This window comes from Rana temporaria, chromosome 4 (assembly GCF_905171775.1).
Source record: "Rana temporaria chromosome 4, aRanTem1.1, whole genome shotgun sequence".
Taxonomy (NCBI): domain Eukaryota; kingdom Metazoa; phylum Chordata; class Amphibia; order Anura; family Ranidae; genus Rana; species Rana temporaria.
This window is the reverse complement of record NC_053492.1, coordinates 474292851-474320725: the sequence shown is the minus strand read 5'-3', so window position 1 is coordinate 474320725 and position 27875 is coordinate 474292851. Positions and strand designations below refer to the sequence as shown.

General features: G+C 47.1%; 1 protein-coding gene across 1 annotated transcript; it reads left to right on the top strand.

Annotated features, from left to right (window-relative positions):
- Positions 1-325: 325 nt before the first annotated feature.
- Positions 326-16801, top strand: LOC120938111 (zona pellucida sperm-binding protein 4-like). The gene is made up of 12 exons (XM_040351828.1): positions 326-572; positions 3128-3249; positions 4044-4137; positions 4320-4478; positions 4920-5104; positions 7289-7386; positions 7467-7597; positions 15783-15972; positions 16054-16204; positions 16283-16361; positions 16460-16558; positions 16638-16801. The coding sequence occupies exons 1-12, from the start codon at positions 389-391 to the stop codon at positions 16781-16783; spliced, it is 1638 nt and encodes a 545-aa protein (XP_040207762.1). The 5' UTR covers positions 326-388; the 3' UTR covers positions 16784-16801.
- The last annotated feature ends 11074 nt before the right edge of the window (positions 16802-27875 follow it).

Genomic DNA, 27875 nt, shown 5'->3' with positions numbered 1-27875 from the left:
TCTGATCTCTTGGGTGAGGATTATTGGCTGCTCTGGAGAAGAGACCCATTTTGTTTTCTTTCTTTGCTCCAGTTTTCATAAATCAGCCCCAATTTTTGCACATTTATGGGACATATAAAAAAAAAAGTGCAACAAATATAATACAAATAAAAAAAGGAAAAAATACAAAGTAACCAATGATGCCTCCTTTTTTATTTAATCATCCCAGAACATGAGCCTTGATTGGTATGAAGAGACCCACAATCAGCAGTTCTCGGCCACCTTTGCAAGTATAAGGATCACCTGTGTGCATAGCAGTCCCTGACCAATCAGACTGAAGCCCCGCCCTCTCTCCAGGGTATAAATCTCAGGTCAGGGCTGAGGGTCAGGATTACAAGTGATCATCAAGATGGGATCTTCCAGGACAGGAATGGGCTTAGCACTGCTGTTGTGGAGCTTCAGTCTGTCCTGGTTGCTGTGTGAGGCCAATGGACACTTTGAGAGCTCCTCGCTCCTCCACTGTGCTCTGGACAAGATGGAATTGTCCTTTTCTATGCCCAACGAAGGGGCCACCTCTTCCCTCAAAGTGTTGGGTAAGTCTGTTTCCTTTTTTTTTATTTCTTTCATATTTAACTTATTGTGGTTTAAGGTTGGAAATTGCACATGATGAATGGGGATCGGTGTGATATTATCCAGGATCTGCACTAGAATGTAGCCAATGTCCTGAGATAATAAAGATCTAGTGATTGGATGGGTATACCTCCTTATTATAAAGTGGAATTCAAGATTATTCCTCCCACCCTTACCAATCTACCCCACTGGAGAGATTTCACTTCCTGTACCACAAAATGGGAAGTGGGGAGAGACGGGGCACCCCCTTGCAATGAATGGTCTGCCCTACCCATGATTCATGGTGATAGGGCTGGATGGTGTGCCTATGCCTTCTACCTGCAGCGCAGTAAAACAAAGTCTTGGGTTGTCCCCAGGGCTTTTATATATATATATATATATTATATTTTTTTCAGCAGGAACGCAGTTCTGTCACCTCTAGCTCTGAATGTATGTAATGGTGTTCGGGGGTGGAACCAAGGAATGGTGCTCGGGGGTGGACACAAGGGGTGACTCAGGAGGGAGTTCCTGCACCTATTCTCTAAGGGGGGGGGGAGCCCTGGTAGTCCCCAGAAAAGTAAGGGGGTGGAATCTTCCAAAGAGGACACAATTTCGTGTGACCTGGGGGTCCCCAAGGGATTCCATTAATTTGCAGGTGTTTCCTCACTGCCATTTTTTTTATTTTTTTTGTTATGAACAGGAAGTAAAGGGAAATCTCCCTAATGGGACACAGATGGCAAAAAAACTGACAGGGGCTATAACCTTCCCTTACTCTATCTGAAATGTTGCCTATACTCCGAATTTAACAGTAAATGTGCTATGATGGCCAATGGGCTACATATAACTAAACCGTTCGGCCAACATTACTATTTGGGGGAGGGGGGGGATGTAGTAAAGTAAATATACCTTCCTATTTGGTTACTTCTGGCCTAGATCTGTTATGTCTGTAACTCCACACAGTAATGCAAGGCTTTCTCCCTGGTGTGGAGTGTCGCGCTCGCCCCCTCCCTTGGACTACAGGAGAGTCAGGACGCCCACTAACACACGGCTCCTTTAACTATCTGCAACATAGAGAGCGTCCTGACTCTCCTGTAGTCCAAGGGAGGGGGCGAGCACGACACTCCACACCAGGGAGAAAGCCTTGCATTACTGTGTGGAGTTACAGACAGAACAGGAAGTGAGGATTTCTCAGAAGAAATAAGGACATTTAAAAGCAAAATAGAAGGATGAGGTGAGTGAAGGAGGACTGCACTAAGGGAAAGGAAAATATTTAGGGGGGGTGAATTCCTTTACAACCCCTTCAAGATGCCCTCAGCTGGAAATTCCAGGGTTTCAAAGTAATTTCTCAATCAAAACTAATCATGGCTCCATTGGGGGGGGGGGGGGGTGTTCTATCTTTCTATCTCAAAGGAAGTGAAGGGGAATCCCTTGGACCACCAGGTCACCAGAACTAGTGTCCCCCCTCGCGTTTGGGAACAACCCACAATTCTGCACTTATAATTTCACTTTCAATGATCATAATATGTAGGACAAATGGAAGCGGGTGAATCCTAACAGACAGGTGTTCTAATCCCTCTCCACTCTGTACAAAAACTTTCGTTTTATTTCAGGTACTTGTATAGCGCAGTCAATTAACGTCGTACTTTACATATACATTGTACGTTCACATCAGTCCCTACCCTCAAGGAGCTTACAACCTAAGGTCCCTAACATAGGGTGACCAGACATTCCCGGTTTCCAGGGACAGTCCCCGGATTGAGGACACTGTCCCTGGACAAAGTTTGTCCCCGGATTGGATTTGAACAAGGGCTGGGGCAATTTCAAAAACAGTCAGTGCCGAATAAAAAAATCTGAACTGCACATCTCCACTCCGCCATTCCTACTAGCTTAGGGGGTGTATTTGTTTTCCGTTATCTGTGCCCCTTTCCGATGATCATGTGCTGGTCAGAGGGAGTATTTCTTCCATTTTGGGTGCATGCCCATTCGGCTCCGCTCGCATGTTCTTCTGCTTTGGCTCAAGTCCCGGCCAGCCTCCTGTTTATCTCCTTCCCTTCCTTGGCGGAGTGATCTTCCTTCGTTCCCCACCCAGTAGTAGCCGGGGCCCAGAGAGTAAAACTTGATGGTATGTGAGGCAGGTGACAGGCAGAGAGTCGCTGATTGCCACCATTACTAGTGAAAACAAAATATGTCCCCGGATTTCATATTAAAAATCTGGTCACCTTACCCTAACGCACATTCATACATAAACTAGGGCCAATTGACTTGCCAGCATGTCTTTAGAGTGAGCAAACCAGAGTACCTGGAGGAACCCACACAGGCAGATGGTGTCGTGGTTGGGATTCAAACCAGCAACCCTTTTTACTGCTAGGTGAAAGTGCTAACCACTGTGCCTTTTAGTTATACTTTAACTGTTTGTCTAACGAAGCATTTTCATGATTTGGTTGGTCCTAACAATCTTGTGCTAATCTGACTTCAGAAGTAAATGACACTTGGTTTGGCATAATGTGCCTTTAGTAAGCGACTAACTTTTTGTGTTCAGATTTCCAGGATAAATTTCAGGATCCTGCCAATGACTCTGCTTGTGGGATCTGGCTGAGTCATGGATCCAATAACACAATGGTGATCGCTGCTGCCTATGATGGATGCTACGTAAGGGAAGAGGTAAGCCTGACATCACTGACTTGGGCTTTTTGATGCGGTCATGGGACAACTCCTTTCAAAGATCTAGGTTTCCAATAGAATCCAAAAACTATAAATCTTATCTATGCTAGTAATGCATTCGTCGAGTGTATGTATAGCCAGAACATTAGCTCTGTAGAGCAAAGACTGCCTAGGTTTATTGTCCACCCCCTTAATGGGTCATCTGTCTGGCAACCATTGCCACCAATGGGAGATCATTTAGCTGTTACCAGAACAAGCGGTGAAGGGGAATCAAATGACAACGCATGTTCTGGTGGCATGTTTCGAAGGCAATGTCCTCCCTTTAGAATTCACGTGTAGCATCTTCAAAACCGAAGTGAAGGGAGAACTTCCAAATTGGACAGTACTGTAACCCTTCGTTGGCAAAAAAAATATGTCTAAGCATGCTTGACCTGTGCTGGTTATAAGTGGAAAGCCCCTGCTAACTTATAAAATAAGTGCCTGAATCCTTGGTAGGTGGGGAGGTTTAGCCATGGATCAGTAGGCTTTGGAACAAGGGATTGGGGCAACGCAACTTGGTTTGGTGAAATGCAGGGAGGTCTCCAAACCCGTCTGCAGGCTGAGTGGCCCTTGGTACACTAGTCGTCCCAGTGACCACAAAGCCTACAGCTTCGTTTGCTTCCACCAATTCCTCGGCATTGTCTACTCCCACTGACCGCCGCCCCCTAAAGTTTGAAAGGAAGAAAACGGGCCCTTTGTGTTCGAATTTGGGAGACCCCTGGTGTAATGCGTACTGGGTTTTATTTTTTCTCTAGGATGGGGATTATATGATGGTTCTGCTTCTGGAAGAAAATGATGATGGTGCTGTTGACCAATACAAGGCAGAGAAGAGATGTCCAATACAGAATGGTAACATGTCTAATCTTCTAAATGGGAATCTGCATTGTCCCCTGGGACAAAAGCACAATGTAGCTTCATTACTTTGGGGGGGGGGGGGGAGCTACTGGGACGGGGTATGTCTTGTTTCTGAAGTCCTAACTGTAGAAAAATCTAAATGTACTGCATGTTATACACTCTTCCTCCTTGTATAGAAGCCATGGATGCCCCCAGCCCTGATGTCTGCTCTGCCATAGCTAAAGAGGACAAACTGTCCTGTGCTGACACACCTGTAACCAGTGACTCCTGTGCTGCAATGGGATGCTGCTACTCCCCGGGCGATGCTACAATGCCCTGTTACTTTGGCAACAAGTGTAAGTAGGATGTTGCTTGATGCACTAAAGTTGGGAAGCCATATTGGCCTGAACATACTATGGCCAGTCTTTAGGTAAAAACATAATGATCTGATTTTTTTCATTTCATAATTGAGAAACTTGAAGCCCAGTCTAGAATGTACTTGTTATAACAATGGTGTTTAGAGCAAACTAGTACTAGTGTCTGTGTTTTTTTTTTTTTTTTTTTTTTTTTCTTCTAAGCCACACTTTGATCTTTTTTGGGTACAATGGGCAACCCTCTGGGTGTCTCTAACATTTTAGAGCAGACCGTAGAAGGTCTTGCACTCTTTTCTGCAATCAAACCTGTACAGATGCAAGTTGGATTAGGCAATTCATAAATACTGCAGTGGGCATGTTATCAGCGACTCAATAATTTCATATCTGGTCTACATGGTGACAACCCAATCTTGTGTTCTACAGTGACCACACAATGCAGATTTGATGGCAACATGGTGATTGCCGTGTCCAGTGAACTGACCGTGCCATCTTTGCTTCTGGACTCCGTCAGGGTGATTGGATTGGACTCCTGCAGTGGACTGACCAAAGATACCAGTGACTCCTTTGTAGTGTTCAGATTCCCATTATCCTGCGCCACAGCATATCAGGTAGGTATTGCAATACAGCCTGAATATAGCAGTCTGACCCTTATGGTGTTAGCAGGGCTAACCTTTGCACATTTTTCTATTTTGCATATGAAATTTGAGACATTTAGAACTGATGATTGAGGTTCTTGGAACTTATAAACTCTTGGCTACAGATCTGGTCTTTAGGCTGTGATATCACTTGGTAAAGGTGAATATTGGTTCAGCTTTTTCGCCCAAAATGGTGAGGATGATGGCACCTTTTGCTTCTAAAGATCATTGTGATGGAACTGTCGGCACCCAGCTTGGGTGCTTCCTTCAGTATACATCTTCCTCCAGTCTGGAACCAGGTGTTATAGCTGAGCACTAGGGTTGCCACCTCATCCCTTTCAAACCGAACACATATGAACTACACAGGTTCTGTGGCTGATCAAAGGTGGTAATTAAACGTGGTGCCTTATCTGCATTAAATTGGCCTTAGAACTTTATTTTTTTTCCAGGGGTTAAAGGGATGAGGTGGGCACCCATAATACTAGCTTGGGAAAACTGGAACTCTATTGACAATTTGCACAATTTATAGCCCAGATCAGGTAGAATCTGATCACATTACCCTCACAATGCAAACTATAAACAGGAATGTAACAGCAAACAGTCATTAAGCTAAATTAAATTCGCCATCCAGGTGACACAGTGCCCACCTAGATATCCAGCACCAAGCCCACAACTCCTGGATACAATGTATAATGCACATTATCATAAACCTCCCACAATCGTTCAATAAAATAAGTGGTCACATCTCCAAGAGATGATCAGACAATGGGTGACTTGATTAACAATGAAATGTACACAAATGAGACCTGCTTAACACCTTTAACAAGTGATGGTGAACTTTAGCATCCCAGATGTGTTAGAACTACATTTCCCATGATGCTCAACTACACTTCAGTGTACATGAACATCATGCAAAATGTAGTTCCAAAACATCTGGGGTGCCAAGGTTCACCATCACTGCCTTGGACTATAGCAGGTGACCCAGGATCTGTTTTCTTTGCGTTGATCATATTCACATCTTCTGTCTAGTCTTTGCTGTGGGGGTTCCCTCCTCGGTAGCATTCCCATAAAAGCCAGTGTCCATAGACCACCCTGCAGGCCCCTGTTTGGGTTGAGTCAGTCCAGCAAAGTTGCATAGTTGGTCAGGTTGAGAAGTCCATCTAGTTCAACCATAATAAATAAACCATCCCATATACCAGGGATATGCAATTTGCAAACCTCCAGCTGTTGCAGAACTACAAGTCCCATGAAGCATAGCAAGAGTCTGACAGCCACAAGCATGACACCCGGAGGCATGATGGGATTTGTAGTTTTGCAACAGCTGGAGGTCTGCTAATTGCATATCCCTGCCATATATTAATACTATACCCAGTTCTTCAAGGGGAAGGTAGAAAAACCCCAGCAGAGCATGATCCAATTTGCTACAGCAAGGGAGAAAATTCCTTCCGGGGCAACCCCCCCACCCACCAGAGAGGCAATTTTTTTTTTTTTTTTTTTTTTTTTTTTTTCCCCTGGAATAACTTTACCTATAAATGCCAGTACCTGTTATTTTGTGTGCACTTGGGGAAAGAATCCAGACCTTCCTTAAAGCAATCTACTGAGCTGGCCAGAACCACCTCTGGAGGAAGTCTATTCCACATTTTCACAGCTTACTGTAAAACATTTCCGTATTTAGAGATGACCTTTTTCCTATAGACGTAAAGTGAATAACTACATCAAGTTCACTATATGGACCCCCCCCCTATATAGTTGTACATGTTGCTCATGTCCCCCCCCCCCTTAATCTCATCAAGAGAATAAATGCAGTTCCTCTAATCTTTTCTCATACCTGAGTTCCTCCATGCCTCTCATCAGTTTGGTTGGCTATAGACCAGCTGAAATTCAGCCAATTTTGGATGACTGTTCAATTCATGAGTGATCCAACTACTTCCTTCATGAACTGGCCTAATTGGCACTCCAATACTCTACTGCACCATCAACCCTACTCCTGTGCTTATCTAAAACCTACTTAACAGACACTTCTGTAGGTTTCTTGTGCTGTACAAAAAGCTACTTTATTTCTATATGATGTAAGCACTTCTGGTGGGTGGTATTGCCTTTAAAAATGTCATTGACTACCTATCCTGGTTTGTTGGAATCACACTTTTCTTCACCCAGGTGCCCAATGGTCCCATGAACTATGAAGCTACTATTGAAGCTGGTAGACAAATCCAGACCTGGCAAGGATCTTCTATTACTAGGGACAGTACAATGAGGTAAGATGAGCAATCCTGCTGTAGTACATGATGGGAATGGGGGGGTGCACACTGCATCTAATCCTGTACTGTTTCTTTAGGGTGACTGTGCAGTGCAGCTTCATTCAAACTGGTATTGTGCCCCTGCTGAGTTTTACAGTCAACACTTTGCCACCACCTCTTCCTGTCAGTACATCTGGTCCTCTTGAGCTGGAGATGAGGATTGCACAAGGTGAGAATAAAACTTCAGCTTGACTAGTGGAAGCATATTGGCTTGCTTCTAGCTAGTGCCCATTGGTGTAATGCAGGGGTCACCAACTTTCTAAACCAAGGGCCAGTTTACTGCCCTTCATACTCTGGGGGGGCTCATATGTGGATAATGTCCTGGCATCAGGAGTAAGCTATGCCCCATTAAAGTAATGGTTTCTAACACAAGTTGTAATGAGCTTCTGTAATTTCTCTACAGTCAATCTTGTAGCTCTGAGCTCCCAGACTTACTGATCCACTGCCACTGGATCTCCTGAGCTTTTCCAACCTTCTCACTGAGTATCTTCCTCAAGTGTCAGCCCAAGACATTGTGCTGCCTGGGACCAAGAATGAAATGCTGCCCCCCCCCCAGAAAAAAAATCACGCCAACCAAAAGGCCCCCACATTCATTATTTTATATCATGATAACTAAAGGGGACCCGTCATGGCTCTATACATGTATAAAAGAGTATAACGAGAGACTGTCATGGCTCTATAGATGTATAAAGAGAACCTGTCATGACTCTATACATGTATATAGAGGACCTGTCATTACTCTTTACATGTAAAGGAATGTCAAGAGGACCGGTCATGGCTCTATAAATGTATATAGGACTATAAAGAGTACTTGGCATGGCTCTATACATGTATAAAGAGGGCCTGTCATGGCTCTATACATGCATATAGGCGTATAAAAGGACCTGCCATGGCTCTATACATGTATCCAGGAGTATAAAGGGATCTGTGAATTGCCGGCAGCCACAATGTCTTTTGCGCAAACTAATCAATGTACGCTAATTGTGTTTTTTCTCACCTCGTCTTTCAGGACAGCACCTGGAGAGAGAGCAGCTCCACCCACTTCCCAGGAAACACTGCAGTCAATGCTATAAATTCCGCCCCCTTCCACCATGGCCTCAGTTGTAGTGTTTCCTCCGGCCATGGTGGAAGCGCTGCAGGGAACCAGGGGTGTGCTGTTCTCTCCCCAGGCGGGGAAGGTGGATTGTGTTTGAGCATACCGGTGTTTTAGGTTAGGAGGTGATCCTCCAGAGGCGGACCCGACTTCTCCCCTGACGCGCGGGTGAAGGTCGGGTGCTTCTCCTCTTCGGTCCGGCGAGGACAGAGGCTGCTGGAGGTCCCGCTCCCTTAGTCCGGGCATCGTAGCTTGCGGGGGGGCGGTCAGGTGCCGTCCTTCCGGCATACGAGGCTCCGGAGCGGAGGGCGTAGTGACGTCCTTTCCGGGTGGGGAGTGAGCCTCGGCGGTGCTATTTCCGGGTCTCGCAGCGGCGAGAGGAACCCGGGAGATTTAAAAGAGCTGTCGCACGCCCGCAGCGTTCTGGGACCATGGAGCCAGAAGACGCAGCGGAGGTGGCGGGAGCAGGAGCCACAAGCACCAGCCCGGCCCAGGTAGGAGACCCAGCGAGGGTCAATGTACCAGGGTATTATGTCCCTCTTTTCTGCCCCTTCGGGGGAGGGGAGCCTGCCTCACTCACCCTAGTCACTTCTGTGGGTGCGTGTAGTTTTCTGGTACAGCGGTGATGGGTGCTGGTTTTTATTTGTTCACTAGCTGTGTGCACTTGTGTGTTTTGTTGGCTGGCGTACAAAGGTTAAACATAGCGTTGTTGTCCTTTGTGTCGTTTCAGAAAGTTAAAGAAAAACTTAAAGTGGTAGAACCTCCTCCTTCCAAGAAGCGGTGTGCTACTTGTAAAGCTTCCCTTAAAGGGAACTGGACCAAACCTTTATGCAAAACTTGTATTGCGGAGATTGTCAGGGGGGAAGCCTCTACTAGTTCGGCCTCTGAGCAGACCATCGTCAAGGGAACGGGGGAGTTGCTCTCTTCATTTAGGGAGGAGTTGCACCAGACTTTCCAGTCTTTTCGCTCCTTCCTGGACAAGGGTCCGACTAAAGGATCTAAGGCCAGGGCCAGTACCCCCTCCACATCTAGAAGGTTAGACAGTGAGTCCGAGGAGGAACCTGAAAATGCTATTTCAGGATCAGAGGCGGAGGATGAAGAAGAAGAAAGGGATACTTCTTCCTCACGCTATAAATTGTCCTTAGAGGAGGTTGATGACCTATTAAGGACAATTCATTCTACCCTAAACATTAAAGAAGATGCGACTCGGCTGTCATTGCATGACAGGATGTACCAGGGTTTGGATGAGGTAAAACATCGTACCTTCCCGGTACATAAATTATTGTCTGAGACAATTAAAAGAGAATGGAAGGACCCAGAGAAGGCACCCTTTTCTAAATCTCTGAAAAGGAGATTTCCCTTCGATGAGGATCCAACGCAGGCCTGGAATAAAAGGCCTAAACTGGATGCAGCATTCTCAAAAGTTTCCCGCAATACGGACCTAGCTTTTGAGGATACAGGTGCCCTTAAGGATCCCCTGGATAAAAGAGCAGATAGCCTGCTCAAAAAAGCCTGGGATACCTCCTTGATTGATCTTAAACCAGCTATGGCATCCACTGTGGTGGCCAGAAACCTTGAGCATTGGCTGGATCAGCTCAAGGGTCACATCGAGGCCGGTACCTCTCGTAGAGAGCTTTTGGAGTCCTTTCCAGTCCTTATGAAAGCGGTAGGCTATATAGCGGATGCTTCGGCTGAATCCGTGAAGCTCTCCGCCAGATCCTCGGCGTTGATAAATTCAACCAGAAGGGCCTTATGGGTTAAGACCTGGCAGGGGGACACAGCCTCTAAGCTGAAACTGTGTGGGTTACCTTTTGAAGGAGACTTGGTTTTTGGCACAGGACTAGACACCGTCCTAGATAGGACGGCGGATAGAAAGAAGGCTCTTCCTTTAAAAAAGGTAGATTTGGGGCCCAAGAAAAATTTTCGTCCTTTTTTCCAAGCCAAGGGTCCTAAGGAGGCACAAAGAGGTCAGGGTGGTAGACCCTGGAGGTCCCAGAGGGGCCGCGGGAAGCCTGGGGTGTTTCGCTGCCCCAGTGACGGTCTCCCAGATGTGGGTGGTCGGCTCCAAGCCTTCCTTCCACAGTGGGCAGAGGCGACGTCCAGTCCGTATGTGCTCAAACTGATTGCAGAGGGATACGCACTGGAGTTTTCGGGGAAACCACCGTCGCGGTTTTATGTGACCCAATTGCCCAGGGAGCAAGGGAAGTCTCAGGCTATGCTGACATTAGTGGAGGATTTTCTCCAACAGAGGGTGATTACGCCAGTTCCCCAGAGAGAACAGGGGGAGGGCTGTTATTCCCATATATTCCTTGTAAAGAAGCCGTCGGGCAAATTCAGGTTAATTTTAAACCTAAAAGTCCTGAATCTAGCTATCCGGTACAAGAGATTCCGCATGGACTCTATATACTCGGTGAGAAAGCTTCTTCCCTTGGGGTGCTTTCTAGCATCAATAGATTTAAGGGATGCATATTTGCACGTCCCGATCAGGACTTCCTCCCAGCGCTATCTGCGCCTAGCCATCAGTACAGAGAGCGGAGTGAGACATTTTCAATTCAGAGCCCTCCCATTCGGCCTTTCCTCCTCTCCCAGAGTCTTTTCAAAGGTGGTGGCAGAGGCCTTAGCACCCCTAAGGCTCAGGGGGATTTCTATAATTTCATACTTGGACGACCTCCTGCTGTTCGCCAAGTCGGAGGAGCAGCTTCTCCTGGACCTGAGGAGGACCCAGGCTCATTTGGAAGGGCTCGGTTGGATCCTGAACAAAGAAAAGTCAAGTCTAGTGCCCTCCCAGAGGATAGTCTTTCTAGGATACGTTATAGACTCTGTTCAGGGGAAAATCTTTCTACCAGAAGAAAAGATAGAGAAAGTTCAGGCTGCGGTGAAGACAATTCAGACGAATGTGCCGATTTCTGTGCGCTCAGCCATGTCCACAATGGGCTTACTCACGGCCGCCATTCCGGCGGTGCAGTGGGCTCGTCTCCATTCAAGGGGCCTGCAACAGGTGATCCTTCAGAATTGGACCCATGGGGAATCCCTAGAGAAGAGATTCAGAGTTCCGTCTTCAGTGAAGAGGAAACTTTGGTGGTGGAGAAGCCAGGCAAATTTGCGCCTAGGTCTGTCTTGGTCCTTCCTCACTACAAAGGTCCTAACTACGGACGCGAGTTCGTGGGGATGGGGTGCTCACCTGAACGGGCAGATGGCACAGGGATCCTGGACGAAGGAAGAGTCCAGAAGGTCCTCCAATTGGAGGGAACTCAGGGCCATTTGGTTAGGGCTAAGGGCCTTCCAGGAGCTGATTCTGGACCAGCATGTCCAGATTCTGTCAGACAACGCCACAGCAGTGGCGTATGTTTCCAGACGGGGGCACGAGAAGCAGAGTACTCCTCAGTCTGGCCCTACGGACTCTGTCCTGGGCAGAGGCGAACTTGGCTTCCCTATCGGCAGTACACCTAAAAGGCAGCCTAAACATGCTGGCAGACTTTTTAAGTCGGACGAGGGTTCTGGAATCGGAGTGGTGTTTATGCCCGGAGGTCTTCCAAGAGCTAGTAAACAAGTGGGGAACTCCTCAGATAGACCTGTTCGCGGCCCAGTCCAATGCCAAGGTTCCGGCTTATTTCTCTCTAAACAGAATGGACCAGGCAGAGGGTCTAGATGCGTTAGTTCAACGCTGGCCCTTCCGCCTGTGCTATGCCTTCCCCCCGGTTCAGATCATTCCCTTAGTGTTACGGAAGCTTCAGGAGGAGAAGACTACTCTGATCCTGATAGCCCCGTGCTGGCCCAAGAGGCCTTGGTTTTCGAGTCTGTTGGAACTGGCGGTAGAAGACCCCTGGGTTCTACCAGTCAGAAGAGATCTACTTTTTCAGGGCCCTCTACTGCATCCAGACGTGAGTCGGTTAAGGCTCACGGCCTGGTTACTGAAGAGCTAATTCTTAGCAGGAAGGGTCTATCCAAACGTTTGGTAGATACGCTACTTAGTAGTAGGAAAGAGGTCACGAGGGCCATCTATTTCAAGACTTGGAAGGTTTTCAATTCTTGGTGTGAAGTTAAAAATTATTCTCCTTTGAATACTTGTTCCGTCTTGGAGTTTTTACAAGACGGTATGGATAAGGGTCTGGCAGCCAGCACCTTGAAGGCGCAGGTGGCGGCTTTGTCAGTGTTTCTAGAGAGACGTTTATCTCTAGAGCCCTATGTCATCAGATTTTTTAAGGCCTTAGCCAGGGCTAGGCCTTCCCCGTTTAAATTTTTCCCCAAGTGGGATTTATCAGTGGTCCTGGGGGGTTTGACTCAAAAACCCTTCGAACCACTGGTAGACGCCTCTGTAAAGTTTCTAACTTTAAAATTGGTGCTTTTGGTGGCGGTCACCTCAGCAAGGAGAATTAGCGAGCTTCAGGCGCTTTCCGTTTTGGAGCCTTTTTTGTCAATCTTCCCTGATAGGGTAGTATTAAGAACTGATCCGAGTTTTCTTCCGAAGGTAGTGTCAGTATTTCATAGGACGCAGGAAATAGTGTTACCTACCTTTTGTTCAACTCCTTCTTGTCCGAAGGAGAGGGAATTCCATTCCTTAGATGTCAGGAGATGCATTAGACGCTATCTAGAGGTCTCTAGCAAGTACAGAAAGGCGAATTCGCTTTTCGTTCTGTTTTCAGGATCCCGCAAGGGGCATGGGGCTTCCAAAAGTACTCTGGCTAGATGGTTACGCATGGCTATCCATGAGGCATACAAAGCTAAAGGTTTGGATCCCCCTCCGGGAGTAATGGCCCATTCTACTAGGGCGGTGGCAACTTCCTGGGCAGAACGGGCTGGAGCTTCACCAGAACACATCTGTAAAGCGGCAACGTGGACGAGCTTTTCCACCTTCGCTCGTCATTATAGGATGGATTTGCTCTCTGTCAGCAGTCTTTTGGCAGGAAAGTCCTGCAAGCGGTGGTCCCACCCTAGAGTAATTACTCGGTTATCTCCAGGTGCTGTCCTGAAAGACGAGGTGAGAAAACCTTAGTTAGACTTACCGGTAACGGTATTTCTATGAGTCTTTCAGGACAGCACCGATAACCCGCCCTTTTATTATTAAAGATAATATATATATATATGCTAATGTGTGTAGTTTCTATGTTCTGCTTATCTAATTTCAGCGTGGCCGGAGGTACTCGTGAACAACTGAGGCCATGGTGGAAGGGGGCGGAATTTATAGCATTGACTGCAGTGTTTCCTGGGAAGTGGGTGGAGCTGCGCTCTCTCTCCAGGTGCTGTCCTGAAAGACTCATAGAAATACCGTTACCGGTAAGTCTAACTAAGGTTTTTTTTTTTTTTCTTTTTTTTTTTGGGTACCAAAAATATGTAGAATACATATTGGCCTAAACTGAAGAAAAGTTTATTCTAAATTTTGGGAATATTTATTATAGCAAAAAGTTAAATAAAAAAAAAAAAATTATATATATATCACAAAAAATAAAAAGCGCAGAGGTGATCAAATATCACCAAAAGAAAGCTCTATTTGTGGGGGGGAAAAAGGACATCAATATTTGGGTAGCGGAGCTGGCAGAACGGGTTGGTGGGCATCAGTGTGCTGCCTGGTACCACCCGGTCCCATCATAGGGTCAGCCCTGCCCCTGCTTGCCTACTGGGTCCCCAGCTTGGCACAAAAGGCTGCTTTCTAGGCATCACCTCTGCTGGCTTGATACCTGCTGAAGTTCCCCAATTCTTTACCGTCCCTGGTTGGTGAGAATACTGCTCTGGTACTTTCATTACTCGCTGGTAATAAGGTGGTTGGTCCTTTTAGTGGCAACAGGCTGGCAGAACAGTTATGGCTGCACTGCCAACCCTACTCAATTCTGAATAGGCCTAGCAGCCAGATGTCCCCCAGGGAAGCCCTCAGACTCTGGCCTAGCAGCACATGTCCACCCAGACAGCTTGTCCAGATGGCACAGAACTCAATCACCTGACTCCACCCAAATGGGCTCTCCCAGTAGGTCTAAGGACCCAAGAAGATCTCTGCCCATGGCTGAGATGCCCCATCTAGTTCTAATCTGTCCTTGCAATGCCCTGGTTTTATCTAATGTCACCAGATACCCGGCCATCTAGTGAAGCGCAGCAATTCCAGAAATGGGGTGGAATCACTCAATTGGCCAAGGCAACTATACCTGCAGGTAAACTTGCTAGCAACCCTGCCTAACATCAGGGTGCTACACACGGAAAGGGGCAAGGTATGTTTAGTAACACCTGAGGAAGGTGGAGATTCAAAGCTGTGCCTCAACTCCAAAACCCTATTATGCCTGTCGGTCATTCAGAGTAGCTGTTCTCGGATCCTAACATGGAGCTCTACCAGAGGGAGGTTCTCGCTGGTTCCATTAAAGTGCTACTAAACATTGACATGAAAAGTGGTGATGGCAGCCTAGTTCTTACTGCTAACCTGTTCTCTGCCTCATGAATTCCCTAGTAGCTCATGCTGGCTTCCCTTGGCTCTTGGATTAACAAAAGCTGCAATGTGTTGCGAATGGGTGACTGTTGTAGTTTAGCTAGGGTTATGGACATGCGATGGTGCTTATGGCTGGAACATTTCCATTCCCAGAAGTACCAGGTAGCTTCACTTGGCATTTAACTCCTTTGCCTTAAAATGCCATAAAGGACATGACCTCTAACAAAACGGGCCATGTAACTTGTCCAGTCTGTGGTATTGCATCAAAGGGGTGTGACAATGGCATAATCTCAAAGCAAGTGATCGGCTACCAGTCTGGCATGCTAACTGGCCTCTTGTTAACGTCTGCATCTGGGAATTTATTCATCAGATGTTATGCTTGTTGGGTCCATCATGACTTCACAAGTCATGACTTGCATATGTAGGTTTCCAAACCAGCTGCTTTAAGGACTGCTTGTAGTTCAGTTTACTTCTAGTTTGCCAGTCAAGCCCTGATGGAAGGGGGCACTTGGACCCCCAAAACACTTTTTTTTTTTTTTTTTTTTACACCCTTGCTTAAAAAAGTAACATTTGTATCTGGACCTCTTGGGTGTCAACTCCCATCACATGACTTGCATGTTCTTCCATAAAATGTTTTTCAGTTTTAGATGTAAAACTCTTCATCTGTTCAATAAAGCCTTGTGCCTTCCTCTTAGGGTTGGCTTCCCCAGGGATAAGATGTGTGTTTATTGGAAGAATTTCCTTTGTCTAGTAAAAGGGACTTCCTTTCATGGGGTTCATGAACCAACCACTTAAGAACTTTATAAAGAGAAAATTGTTGCCCTTGTGTAACATGTTCGCTATGTAATGCAGATTTCGACTATGCCTCATACTACACTGATGCCCAGTACCCTGTGGTCAAAGTGCTCAGAGACCCAGTCTACCTGGAGGTTCGTATCATCGGCAGAACAGATCCAAACCTGGTCCTTGTCCTAAATGACTGCTGGGCTACCAACTCTGCAGATCCTATACCCCTTCCTCAATGGCCCATCTTGTTTGACAGGTGAGTAATGGAATCTGTAGAATGGAAGTTATCCCATCTACCTTGTGCAGATCTCAATTCTCCAGTCTTTTGGCTTTTCAGTTGCCCTTTTAATGGAGACAACTACTTGAGCCAGCTGATTCCTGTTGGAGCTCTTTCACAGGCTGTACCTATACCAAGCTACTACCAGCGCTTTTTGGTCAGCACCTTCACGTTTGTGGACTCCACCACCCAACTTGCCCTTGAAGGACTGGTAAATGAATACAACGTATTGTATGTCTCTTTATCTAATGCTTTGCTGTGATTTAATTGTGTATAAACTTGCCTTCAGGTATACTTCCACTGCAGTGCTTCTGTTTGTGTTCCATCTGCCAGGGACAGCTGTGTGGTTTCTTGTGGTCAAAAGAGAAGTGAGTATTTTATATTCAGGTGGCAGAATCTTGGATTTTTCACGACTCGCTTTTTAAAGAATATCTACTATAGAATTTAAACTTGATCCTATTTTTAGGGAGAATGGCTGAACTTCAGTCTCTGAAGAACACAGTGACTTCTCAAGGACCTGTTGCATTTGTTTCTGTGGATGATAAAGCAATCCTAAAACTAGAAGGTAATCAATCTGGGGGGGGGATGGTTGGCTTCAGTTGAGATTCAAGACTTACACTTTTTTTTTTTCCTTCTTCTCTTAGGTACTGATCCATCAGATTACTCCGCATTGGACCTGGCTAGAGCGCTGGCAACTGCTGGGGTTGTTGGGTCTGTGGCTGTTGCTGTTCTAGGCTTGTGGATGTACCGCAGGAGTCAAACATGTAACCTGAAAACTGCAAATGTTTAAATAAATTATTTTTCTAAATCTGTCTCATAGCTTTATTCCCAACATGGTTCCTGAAAGACCTAAAATTGGCTTTGTTGCTTGAAATTAATGCTGGTCAAATGGTTTCCCACCCAAAAAATACACAACAGGTTATCCTTCAAAATGGGCTAGGATAGGACTTTTACCTGCTAACTTGGCTATTATCCTGCCTCAGTTTGGTTATGTATGTATTGGCCCAATCATGTTAAAAGCCTGAATGCTTAAAGTTGCTCTCAAGCAGCTTTAGTTGATGTAAAGGGATTTGTCAAACTGTTAGTGGTGCCACTGAGAATTTGTTCACCTTGAGCTGACTGGGGGCAGGGCTGCCATCAGGAATTATGGGGCCCCTTACACATCTTCATGCATGGGCCCCTAGAGCAGAGAACTGGGGGGGGGGGGGGCTGCCGCCTGAATTCGAGAAGCAGGGGGGTTCTTTATAAAAAAGGGGTTGCCATACAGGCCCTTTACAGGTGTACTGCCTGTACCCCCTTGATGGTGGCCCTGACTGGGGGACTGAATCATGGTGTCCCTCTTGCCTATAAGAGGGTTGTGACAACAGGAAGGGCTACAGACCTCTTGATGAAGGTGTAGCTATTAACTGATGTACAAGTGTTGTGTTCCCTTTAAAATCTAGGGCTGTCTCGTCACTAGATTGCCAGGAGGTGCATTACCTCTAGCCGGAACTTTGGCTGGGGGTAAGCTTATCTCCTGACTTCAGCCACTTTAGCTTTGCTCTTGTCCATCCTGGGCTTTCTCAAACCTAGCCTCATATTTCTAATGACTTTATTGGCTACTTGATGGCTGAAGTTTATTTCTCAGCAAGCTGAGATGGGGGTACTGTAAAGCTTGCCTCTGCTAGTAATGGGGATATTGGGTAAAGTAACAGTCTTTGCCCCAGACTGTAGTCATGCCTGATTGTGATAAGGGAACTGAAGAGCATGCTTGGTACCACTAATGTGAAGGAAGCTAAGGGCACCTTGCATCCTGACTTTTTTAAACCGCCCCCCCCCCCCCCCCCGAAAGACTTAGTCAAGTTAAGGGTGCTTGTCTTAAAGGGGTTTAAAGTGGTTTTTTTTTTTCTTTGTCAATCTCTCACTTCCTGTTTCTCCTCAGTAAGCTTTCCACCATCCAAGCCATGGTTGGTCAGCCAGAACAGCTTTCTGAGGAGGAACAGGAACTGAAAAATTCAGACAAGGGGGGTGGGGGGGTTAGGAAAGAAATCAAAGGTAAAGCTATGTTGGGTTCCATTAAGCTAGTGCATAGTGAACTATTTAAAAAAAAAAACCTTTACAACCCCTTTAACTGTATTATGGGATTGAGTCTATTGGGCATAGACAGAAGAGCTGCTAATATTGCTTTGCTGCTAGAAGCTTGCTGTGAAGAGGTGATGTTGCTGCTCCGCCTCCATGTCATATGGATCTAATAGCGATCTGGAAAGAAAGTTGGAGTCACCTGTCTCTTATAGAAGCTGGGGAATAACCTCCCGAGAGCTGACTAAAAGTTGTGTTAAACCATGAAGTAGCGGTGCTCATATTGACTTCTGGTGTGCAACCAGAATGGAGGTAGCCCGGTGTAAATTGACTAAAGCCGGTTTACATCCTACAGCTCATAGGGGAGGAGGGGGTCTGATTGACAAGACAATTGGACCTCTTAATGTAAAGGACGTGCACCCATAACCTTAGTGTTTCCCAAGGCAACCCCCTTCATCTGTGGTCCCATCCTTTAGGCTGTCTCTAACTGATTCTCTGTGTGGACCCTTGTGAACAAAGTAGGGGAGAAGTCACAATTGGATGTTGGTGTATAAACTTCAATCTGTGCTGAAAATCAAGTATTTAAAGTCCACCTTCAGCCAAATAACGCCAGGTCTTGCCAATGACTTCGGCACAACAGGCCTGTTGTGTCCCACTTTCATGTATTTTATGTCTTGAACTGCAATGGGGTTTTTTGCGTCACACAGACCTTAAGTCCACTTTCCCATCTATAGGAGCCCTAACGATATTAAAAAGGCAAAGACACAAAAACTGATTGCAACTAATGTATTGTCGGGTCTCAGTAATACAGATACAACTCAAAGGGCATTGGGTTCCCCAAAAGGTCTGGTATTAAGGGGAACCAAAATCCATACCAGGCCCTTCAGGTATGAATTTTAAGGGGAACCCTGCACCAATTTACTAAAAAGTGGCATAGGGGTCTCCCCAAGATTCCATTCCAGACCCTTATCTGAGCACGCAACCTGGCAGGCTGTGGAAAAGGAGGATGAGAGCGCTCCCCTCCTGAACCAGGCCACATGCCCTCATGGGGAGGGCTTCATCCCTTGCCCAGTGGTTGTGGGGCTTATTTGAGTCTGGAAGTCTCCCTATTTGATTTGGTAGCAGGGTACATTGTATGCCCCTGCCCACCATTTCACAAAAAAGTGGTAAGACAAAAAAATTATGTCCAGCGATGTATATCCCCCCAGAGACCAAAAATAAACAGTTAAACTCTGTGGAAGGCTCCCGCTAGTGACAGCTGTTACATACCTGAGGGCTGGGCCGTCCGGTGATGTAAACGGGTGACCCCACCCTCGGGTATATAATGGCTGTCAAAACGAGTCAGCAGGAGCCTCCAATGGAGGTGGAGCTGTTCAGCTAAATAGAAGATGAATGGACATCGCTGGACTTTTTTTTTATATATAATAAAGAACTTGTCCTGAAGTGTCTCCTGTCGTTTTTACCATCTTTGACACTTTTTTTGTGAAATGGTAGGGGTACCCCTTACCAATTCACATGGGGGTCGGGATCTAAGGGTCTAGATTTTGGGGGGGCCCTACGTCATTTAAAAGAAATTTGTGCAGGATTCCCCTTAACATCCATACTAGACACGAAGAGCCTGGTATCAATTTGGGGGGACCCCCACACTTTTTTGGGCTCCAGTTTACCTTAATATAAGACCCAAAGGGTCTGGTAATGGGGTGGGGGGGTTAGAAACTCATGCGTTTTTTTTATGAATTTTATCTGTATTGCCGGGACCTGACAATTCATTTGAAATGACAGAGCTCAATTCTTTTCGGATCCGTGGGTGGATGCCATCTGGTCCAGGTGCTTTATCCACCTTTATTCTGGGGAAAAAAAATTATTTGCCACCTGTCTCGGGTCACGGTGCTGTCCTCCACGCTCCCTCCAAGTCCTTGATGTCTTCTCCCCGTCTTCTGCTATGATTGGATGCCTGATAGTGCTGTTTAAGCAACATTGCCCCTGGCCTGGCACCCAGTATCAGGAGGGTTTACCATCCAACATTCGGGGTCTTCTAACTCCATGAGAGACTGAACCTGGAGGGACGGTGCAGTAGGGGGGGGGGGGAATATACATGCAACAACCAAAGTACCAACTGCAATCAACAGGTGACCTGGAAAATTACCAAAAAAAACCTCCAGTGGGGGAGGGGCTGTCTTCCAGACGGGCGTTAACCCATTGTGTGCTGACGTGAGGTAGGGCAAGGGAATTGAAAAGGTTAATCAAATAAGTTGTTATATCCTCTGTGTTGAGAGGGAGACAAGACTCTGGTCTGGTACAATGGATGTTTATTCAGTACATGTTGTACCCTAGAACATGCATCTCAGGACGTTACAGGTTATCTCTGCTTTCTACATGTGGTCTCTCTAAGATGGCTACTATGCCCCTTGACCCTTGTCATCACTGCTGGGTGGAGCCAGCCTTAAAGTGCCAGTACATGTGAAACCCTTCAGGTATAACACCTTCCACCCATCCCTAAAAAAAACAAAAAAAAACAAAAAAAAAAAAAACACAACAAAACAATAACAGGCACAAAACATTAACTGATAGCTGTCCAATAACAGTCCTCCAAACAAAGGAGAATTACGGGACTTCAAGCTTCCAGGAACCGTTGCGGGGTTAATATGTCATCGCATCACTTCCGTCGGCCCCGTCGAAAGTCTCGTAACCGCTCTTGCAACTGAAACCGGTCAGGAGGGCGACCGTATCGTTGAGGCCGGGCATCCAGCGATTCGGGACCGGAGGATACTGGGCTGGCCGGAATGGGTACCGGCGGGGCCAAGAAGGGATCCCCCAGCTCAGAGGGTAAACAGACCTCCGGACCAGAGCTGGAGGGCTCTGTTGGAGACGAGTTCAAAAGTTCAGAGTCCCCACAATCATCAGTCTCTGTGCATCCTGATTCGCTGGGAGCAGATCCTTGAGACACTGGTGGTTCAGCTGGCATCAGGGATTCGGGCAGTTGAGAACGAGGACGCAGTTTGTCCGCATGATGTCTGCAAATGGAACCATCTTCCAGGCGGACCTTGTACATCTTGGGTCCCAAAGTCTCTGCAATGACAGCAGGAAGCCAACGGGTGTTGGAAGCCCCATAAGATCGGGCCCATACCTTTTGTTGGGCTGTGAATCGGGGGAGCTCGTTGTGTTTGACCATTTTGTCTTGGGACTGTAGTACATGTTCCTGGACTGTTTGAGGGCGGAGCATATCCAAAACAGTCCATGGCTGCCGCCCCAGAAGGAGTTCTGCTGGAGTTTTCCCAGTGGTTGCATGTGGTGTGTTTCTGTAAGCAGAAAGGAAGGAGTCCAGCTGCTGGGGTGACAGGGACTGTTGTTTACTTGCAGCCACTGTAGCTTTGAAGTAGCGTTTAAAAGTCTGCACAAACCGCTCTGCTTGACCATTTGTAGCCGGGTGGTAAGGTGCGGTCAACTTGTGCTTGATGTTGTGGGAAGTCAGGAAACGCTGAAACTCCTGACTGGTGAATTGTGCACCGTTGTCTGTGACGATTTCTCTGGGGTATCCAAACGTAGCAGCGAGATGTAACAGTATGGAAACCGTTGCCTTAGTCGTTGGCTGAGTAGCAGGAATGACCTCAGGCCACTTTGAATGGGCGTCCACTATGATCAAGAAGGTGTGTCCTCTGATCGGGCCAGCAAAGTCCAAGTGTAGGCGAAACCAAGGAACCGTGGGCCAAGTCCAGGGCTGGACGCACCCTCGAGGAGGGTCTCTTGCCGTTTGTGCACATCCAGCACAAGCATTCACATATGTTGTGATATCTGAGTCTAGGTTTGGCCACCACACATAGCCTCTGGCCTTTTGTTTCATACGTGTGCTCCCGGGATGACCAGTATGTAGCAAGTCCAGAATGTGTCTCCGGAGGGTCTGTGGAATGATCACTCGGTCTCCCCATAAAACACAGTTGCCAGCCACAGTTAATTCCATACGCCTACGGAAATAAGGTTCATACTCCTGTGTGACAGTTGCAGGCCAACCGGAACGTACCCAGGAGAGTATGGTTTTCAGAAAGGTATCCTTGGTTGTATGGGCTGCTATCTCCCCAGAAGACAAGAAGGACAGGCTGGTGTAACGACAACTCTTGACCGGTGGAGAAGAGTCCATGGACCTCCCTGTCAGTCGGGACATAGCGTCCGCATTAGCATTGGCATCATGACCACGATACTGAATTTTGTAGCTGTATGCCCCAAGAATAGGGCATAGCGTTGGAGGCGGGCCGCAGTAGTCTGGGAGATGCCTTTGTCAGGGCTAAAGATCTGAAGGAGTGGTTTATGGTCCGTCAGTATGGTGAATTCCCTACCATACAGGTAAAGATGAAACTTCTTAATTGCCCATATCAGCGCAAGAGCCTCTTTGTCAATGTGTGAGTAATTGCTTTCTGCTTTTGTCAAAGACCTGGAGGCAAATGCCACTGGTTTTTCTGACCCATCTGGTAAGATGTGAGATAGTACCGCCCCCAGACCATAGGGTGAGGCATCACAAGCCAAGGTGAGAGGCTTCTGGAGGTCATAGTGCACGAGCATGCGTGACGCCAACAGCTTCCGCTTAGAAACTTCAAAAGCACGTTGGCATGCAGCCGACCAGTCCCATATGGAGTGTTTCTCCAAAAGCTTGTTCAACGGAAACAAGGTGTGTGCCAGATCTGGCAGGAATTTGTGGTAATAGTTCAGCAAGCCAAGGTATGATCGCAGCTGCTGGACGTTGGTTGGGGCTGGAGCTTTGACTAAAGCATCAACCTTGGCTTCCGTGGTGTGTATACCTTCTGCATCCACAAGGTGGCCACAAAACTCCAATTTAGGCACCATGAATTGGCATTTTGCTAAGTTCACTTTCAGACCCTGTTCTTGGAGTCTCGCCAACACAAGCTCCACATTCTGCTTGTGTTCCTGGTCGGTCTGACCTGTAATGAGCATGTCATCTAGCAGGCACTGAGTGAAAGGAATGTCCGCCAAAATCTCGTCCATTTTTCGTTGCCAAATGGCTGGGGCAGAGGCTACCCCAAACACCATCCGATTATATTGATACAGTCCCTTGTGGGTGTTGATGGTCAGAAACTTGCGGGAAGAAGGATGGACCTCAAACTGTAAATATGCTTGTTTGAGATCAAGCTTGGTGAACTTTTGACCTCCTGCAAGAGAGGCAAAAATGTCATCTACTCTGGGTAGGGGATACTGGTCTATTTCCAGTTGAGAGTTCAGTGCCATGCGGAAATCGCCACAAATGCGCAAGTCCCCATTTGATTTCTTTACCGGTACAACTGGTGATGCCCACTCGCTGTGCTCTACCTTTGAGATGACACCTTGTTCCTCCAGCCGACTTAGTTCTGCTTCCACACCTGCTCGGAGTGCGAAAGGTACTGTCCGAGCTTTGAAGAACTTAGGCTGAGCGTTGGGTTTCAGCTTGAGTCTCACACAGTCATGCTTTATTTTTCCCAACTGGTCATCAAAAATATTTGGGAACCGCTGCTTCAGGGACACCACCCATCCCTCATTATCTCCTAATGGAATGGTAACGGTGTTACAGGGACTTATGGCGATGTCTGGCATACCAAAGTGAGCAATCCAGTCTCTCCCAAAGAGAGGGGGTCCCCCATTTTCTAGGATATATAATGGCAGTCTCTTTGTCTGACCCTTGTACAATACTTTTACTTTTGCGTAACCCAGTGGGTGGAGTATCTGCTTTGAGTATGTCTGCAGTTTGATTGGTGTTGGGCGGACAGTTTTTCGTGTCTGAAGTTGTCTCCATTGTTTCTGGGTGATAACTGAAACTGCTGCTCCTGTGTCTACATCCATCTTGAGTCTCTTTCCCTCAATGGTTACATCTACAGTCATTGCGGAGGGTGCTGAATGCATATGATGTATGTCTAACCTGTGGAGCACAGCCTCATCCTCTGACTCAGATGATGATGTATATCTTCCCACCATATATGTCTTAGTCTTGGGGTTCAGAGGTTGTTTATCTCGCACCTTCTTGCTACGGCAAACTCGTTTCAGATGGCCGGTCCTACCGCAATTATGACAGGTCTGATCCTTAAACCGGCAGACTTTGTAATCATGGTCTGTATTCCCACAATGGTAGCAAGCTGACTCCCGGCTTGGTGGGGGTCTGTATTTCCAGTTTGCAGCAGTTGGTTTGACTGCTGTTCTGAAAACTTCCTGCTTCACCTCTTCCCTTCTGCTCTGGGGGTTCAATTCCTCTGTATCTTTCACAGCCATCTCCATCACTGAAGCTATCTCAATTGCCTTTGTAAGGGTAAGGTCTTTCTCTGTTAACAGTCTCTTTTGGGTCGACTCACAATTCAGTCCCATGACAAACTTATCTCTCAGTGCAGTAGGTAGGTAGTCCCCAAAAGAACAGGTAGAGGCTAGTCTGCGAAGGGCGAGCACATAAACTTTAATCTCTTCACCTGTCTGCTGCTGCCGCTGATAGAAGCGAAATCTTTCTGCAATCTCTAATGGTTTAGGCTGGAAGTGATCCTCTAGCAGTGTCAGCAGCTCTGCCAATGTCTTAGCTGCTGGTTTTACAGGGGAAAGCAGATCCCTCAGAGTGTCATATGTCTTGGCCCCAACCACTGTCAGGAACACTGCTACTTGCCTGTTGTCTGGGATGTCATTTGCACTGAAATACTGTTCCAGTCTCTCAACCCAGGAACTCCAGGATGTCTGTTCTCCATCAAACTCACTTAATGTCCCGATTAATGACATTTTCCTGCTGGGATCTGTGATTGCTTTTATCCAGGTGACAATCCACAATGTCTTTGTCTCTCTCTCAGACTGATAGACACTTTGTAAATCCCATCCTCGTCGCCACTGTTATATCCTGTGTGTTGAGAGGGAGACAAGACTCTGGTCTGGAACAATGGATGTTTATTCAGTACAGCTGTACACTGCAACATGCATCTCAGGACATTACATATCTCTGCTTTCTACATGTGGTCTCTCTAAGATGGCTACTATGCCCCTTGACCCTTGTCATCACTGCTGGGTGGAGCCAGCCTTAAAGTGCCAGTACATGTGGAACCCTTCAGGTATAACATAAGTAATAAAATGTTGGTGGCTCAATGCATCTGACACGTGTGCGTGGCACTACAGAGCACATCTCCCTCTTTCACGTTCCGCCCTACTGGGCCTGCGTCTCATATATCGCTATCTTCAACTATATATAATTGCAAACGGTATGTTGGTACCCCGAAAAAACAACAGTATCACTACATGGTAACAGTCTCTATAACCAAATAGGAACTTTTATGTATTACCTACGCATGTCACACGTGGAATGAATGTACAGAACAAAGGAAATATGTTTGTGTGTTGGAAAATTGTACATCTTTGTGGGAAATAAAAACGTTTGATTCAAAAAATAAGTAATAAAATAATAAGAATATAAAGTGTATTTAAATCACCCCCGTATGAATACGTAGGTCGCACACACGCATACATAAACAGCATTCGGATCACACGTGAGATATCGCCACCGACATTATAGTGAGAGAAATAATTCCATCACCAGATCTCCTGTGTAACTCTGAACTGGTATCTGTAAAGCATAAGTGCCCTCCAGCTGTTGCCGAACTACAATTCCCATCATGCCTTTGGGAGTCAGGCTTGTAACTATCAGCTTTGCAATGCCTCATGGGACTTGTAGTTCTGCAAGAGCTGGAGGGCCATAGGTTGAACACCTGTGCTGTAAAGGCTGATGAAGTGTCACCTATAGATATTTTTAAGCACCATAATTTGTCACCATTCCACGAGTGTTCACAATTTTAAAGCGGAGCTCCTGCGGCTGACTGTGCCCATTAAACACTGCCACTGTGCCCATCAAACGCTGATACTGTGCCATCAAACGCAGCCGCTGTGCCCATCAAACGCAGCCACTGTGACCATCAAATGCAGCCACTGTGCCCATCAAACGCAGCCACTGTGCCCATCAAACGCAGCCACTGTGCCCATCAAACGCAGCCGCTGTGCCCATCAAATGCAGCCGCTGTGCCCATCAAATGCAGCCACTGTGCCCATCAAACGCAGCCACCGTGCCCATCAAACACAGCCACTGTGCCCATTAAACGCTGTCACTGTGCCATCAAACTCAGCCACTGTGCCCGTCAAACACAGCCACTGTGTTCATGAAACGCTGCCACTGAGCCTGTCAAACGCAGCCACTGTGCCCATCAAACGCAGCCACTGTGCCCATCAAACGCAGCCACTGTGCCCATCAAACGCTGCTACTGTGCCGTCAAACGTAGCCACTGTGCCCATCAAATGCAGCCACTGTGCCCATCAAACGCAGCCACTGTGCCCATCAAACGTAGCTACCGTGCCCATCAAACACAGCCACTGTGACCATCAAACGCTGTCACCGTGCCCATCAAACACAGCCACTGTGCCCATCAAACGCTGTCACTGTGCCATCAAACTCAGCCACTGTGCCCATCAAACACAGCCACTGTGCCCATCAAACACAGCCACTGTGTTCATGAAACGCTGCCACTGTGCCCGTCAAACGCAGCCACTGTGCCCATCAAATGCAGCCACTGTGCCCATCAAATGCAGCCACTGTGCCCATCAAACGCTGTCACTGTGCCATCAAACTCACCAACTGTGCCCATCAAACGCTGCTACTGTGCCATCAAACGCAGCCACTGTGCCATCAAACGCAGCCACTGTGCCCATCAAACACTGCCACTGTGCCCGTCAAACGCCGTCACTGTGCCCATCAAACGCAGCCACTGTGCCCATCAAATGTTGCCACTGTGCCTATAAAACGCTGCCACTGTGCCCATCAAACACAGCCACAGTGCCCCTCAAATGCAGCCGCTGTGCCCATCAAACGCAACCACTGTGCCATCAAATACCATCACTGTGCCATCAAATGCAGCCACTGTGCCCCATTTAACTAGCACCCCCTGCCCGCTCGTTGTCTGACCGCCACTTACCCCATCTTGGTGGCAGGTCAGGCAGCGGGTGACGGCGGCGAGCAGTGTCTTCCATGCTTCCACCGTGCCCCTTTCTTCTTTCCTCCTGCTAGGCGTCTAATAGGTTTGCCTGTGCTGTCAGCCAATCAGGTGATGGGTATCAGACCCGCGCTTCCTGATTGGCGGAGAGGTGGGTCAGCGTTAGAAAATAAATATTCATTTGCTCTCTACCACACATGGGTGAGCTCCGAGCGCAAGGCTCTGCATTCCGAGCCCACCCTATTTTGAAGCCTATTAGAGCCTATGGCTCTAATCAGGCCCCCTCCTTAGCAACCAGATATATACAGTGTAAAAAATAAATAGAAACAAATCGCAGCAAAATCACGGTAAAAACTTGTGTCCAAAAACGCAGCAAGCACCGCAAAAAGCACCACAGAAACGCTCAAAATCAACATGCATAGATGTGAATGGAGCCTGAGGGCCGGACATTGGAAACTGGAAACGAAACCCAAATCTGATCTCTTGGGTGAGGATTATTGGCTGCTCTGGAGAAGAGACCCATTTTCTTTTCTTTCTTTGCTCCAGTTTTCATAAAATCAGCCCCAATTTTTGTACATTGAGAATAGGTTCACACTGCTGTGAATTCAAAATCGCGGTAAAATGCGCGATTTTACCGCGATTTCGCGGCCGCGATTTTGCCGCGATTTCGGCCGCAAATTAAATGTAAATCGCGGCCCGAAATCGCAAAAAGTAGTACAGGAACTACTTTTTGAAATCGCGGATGCGGCGTCGCACTGATTAGGACAGTGCCATTGCCGACAATTGCCGCCGATTTGAGATGCGATTTGACATGTGAAATCGCATCTCAAATCGTTCCAAATC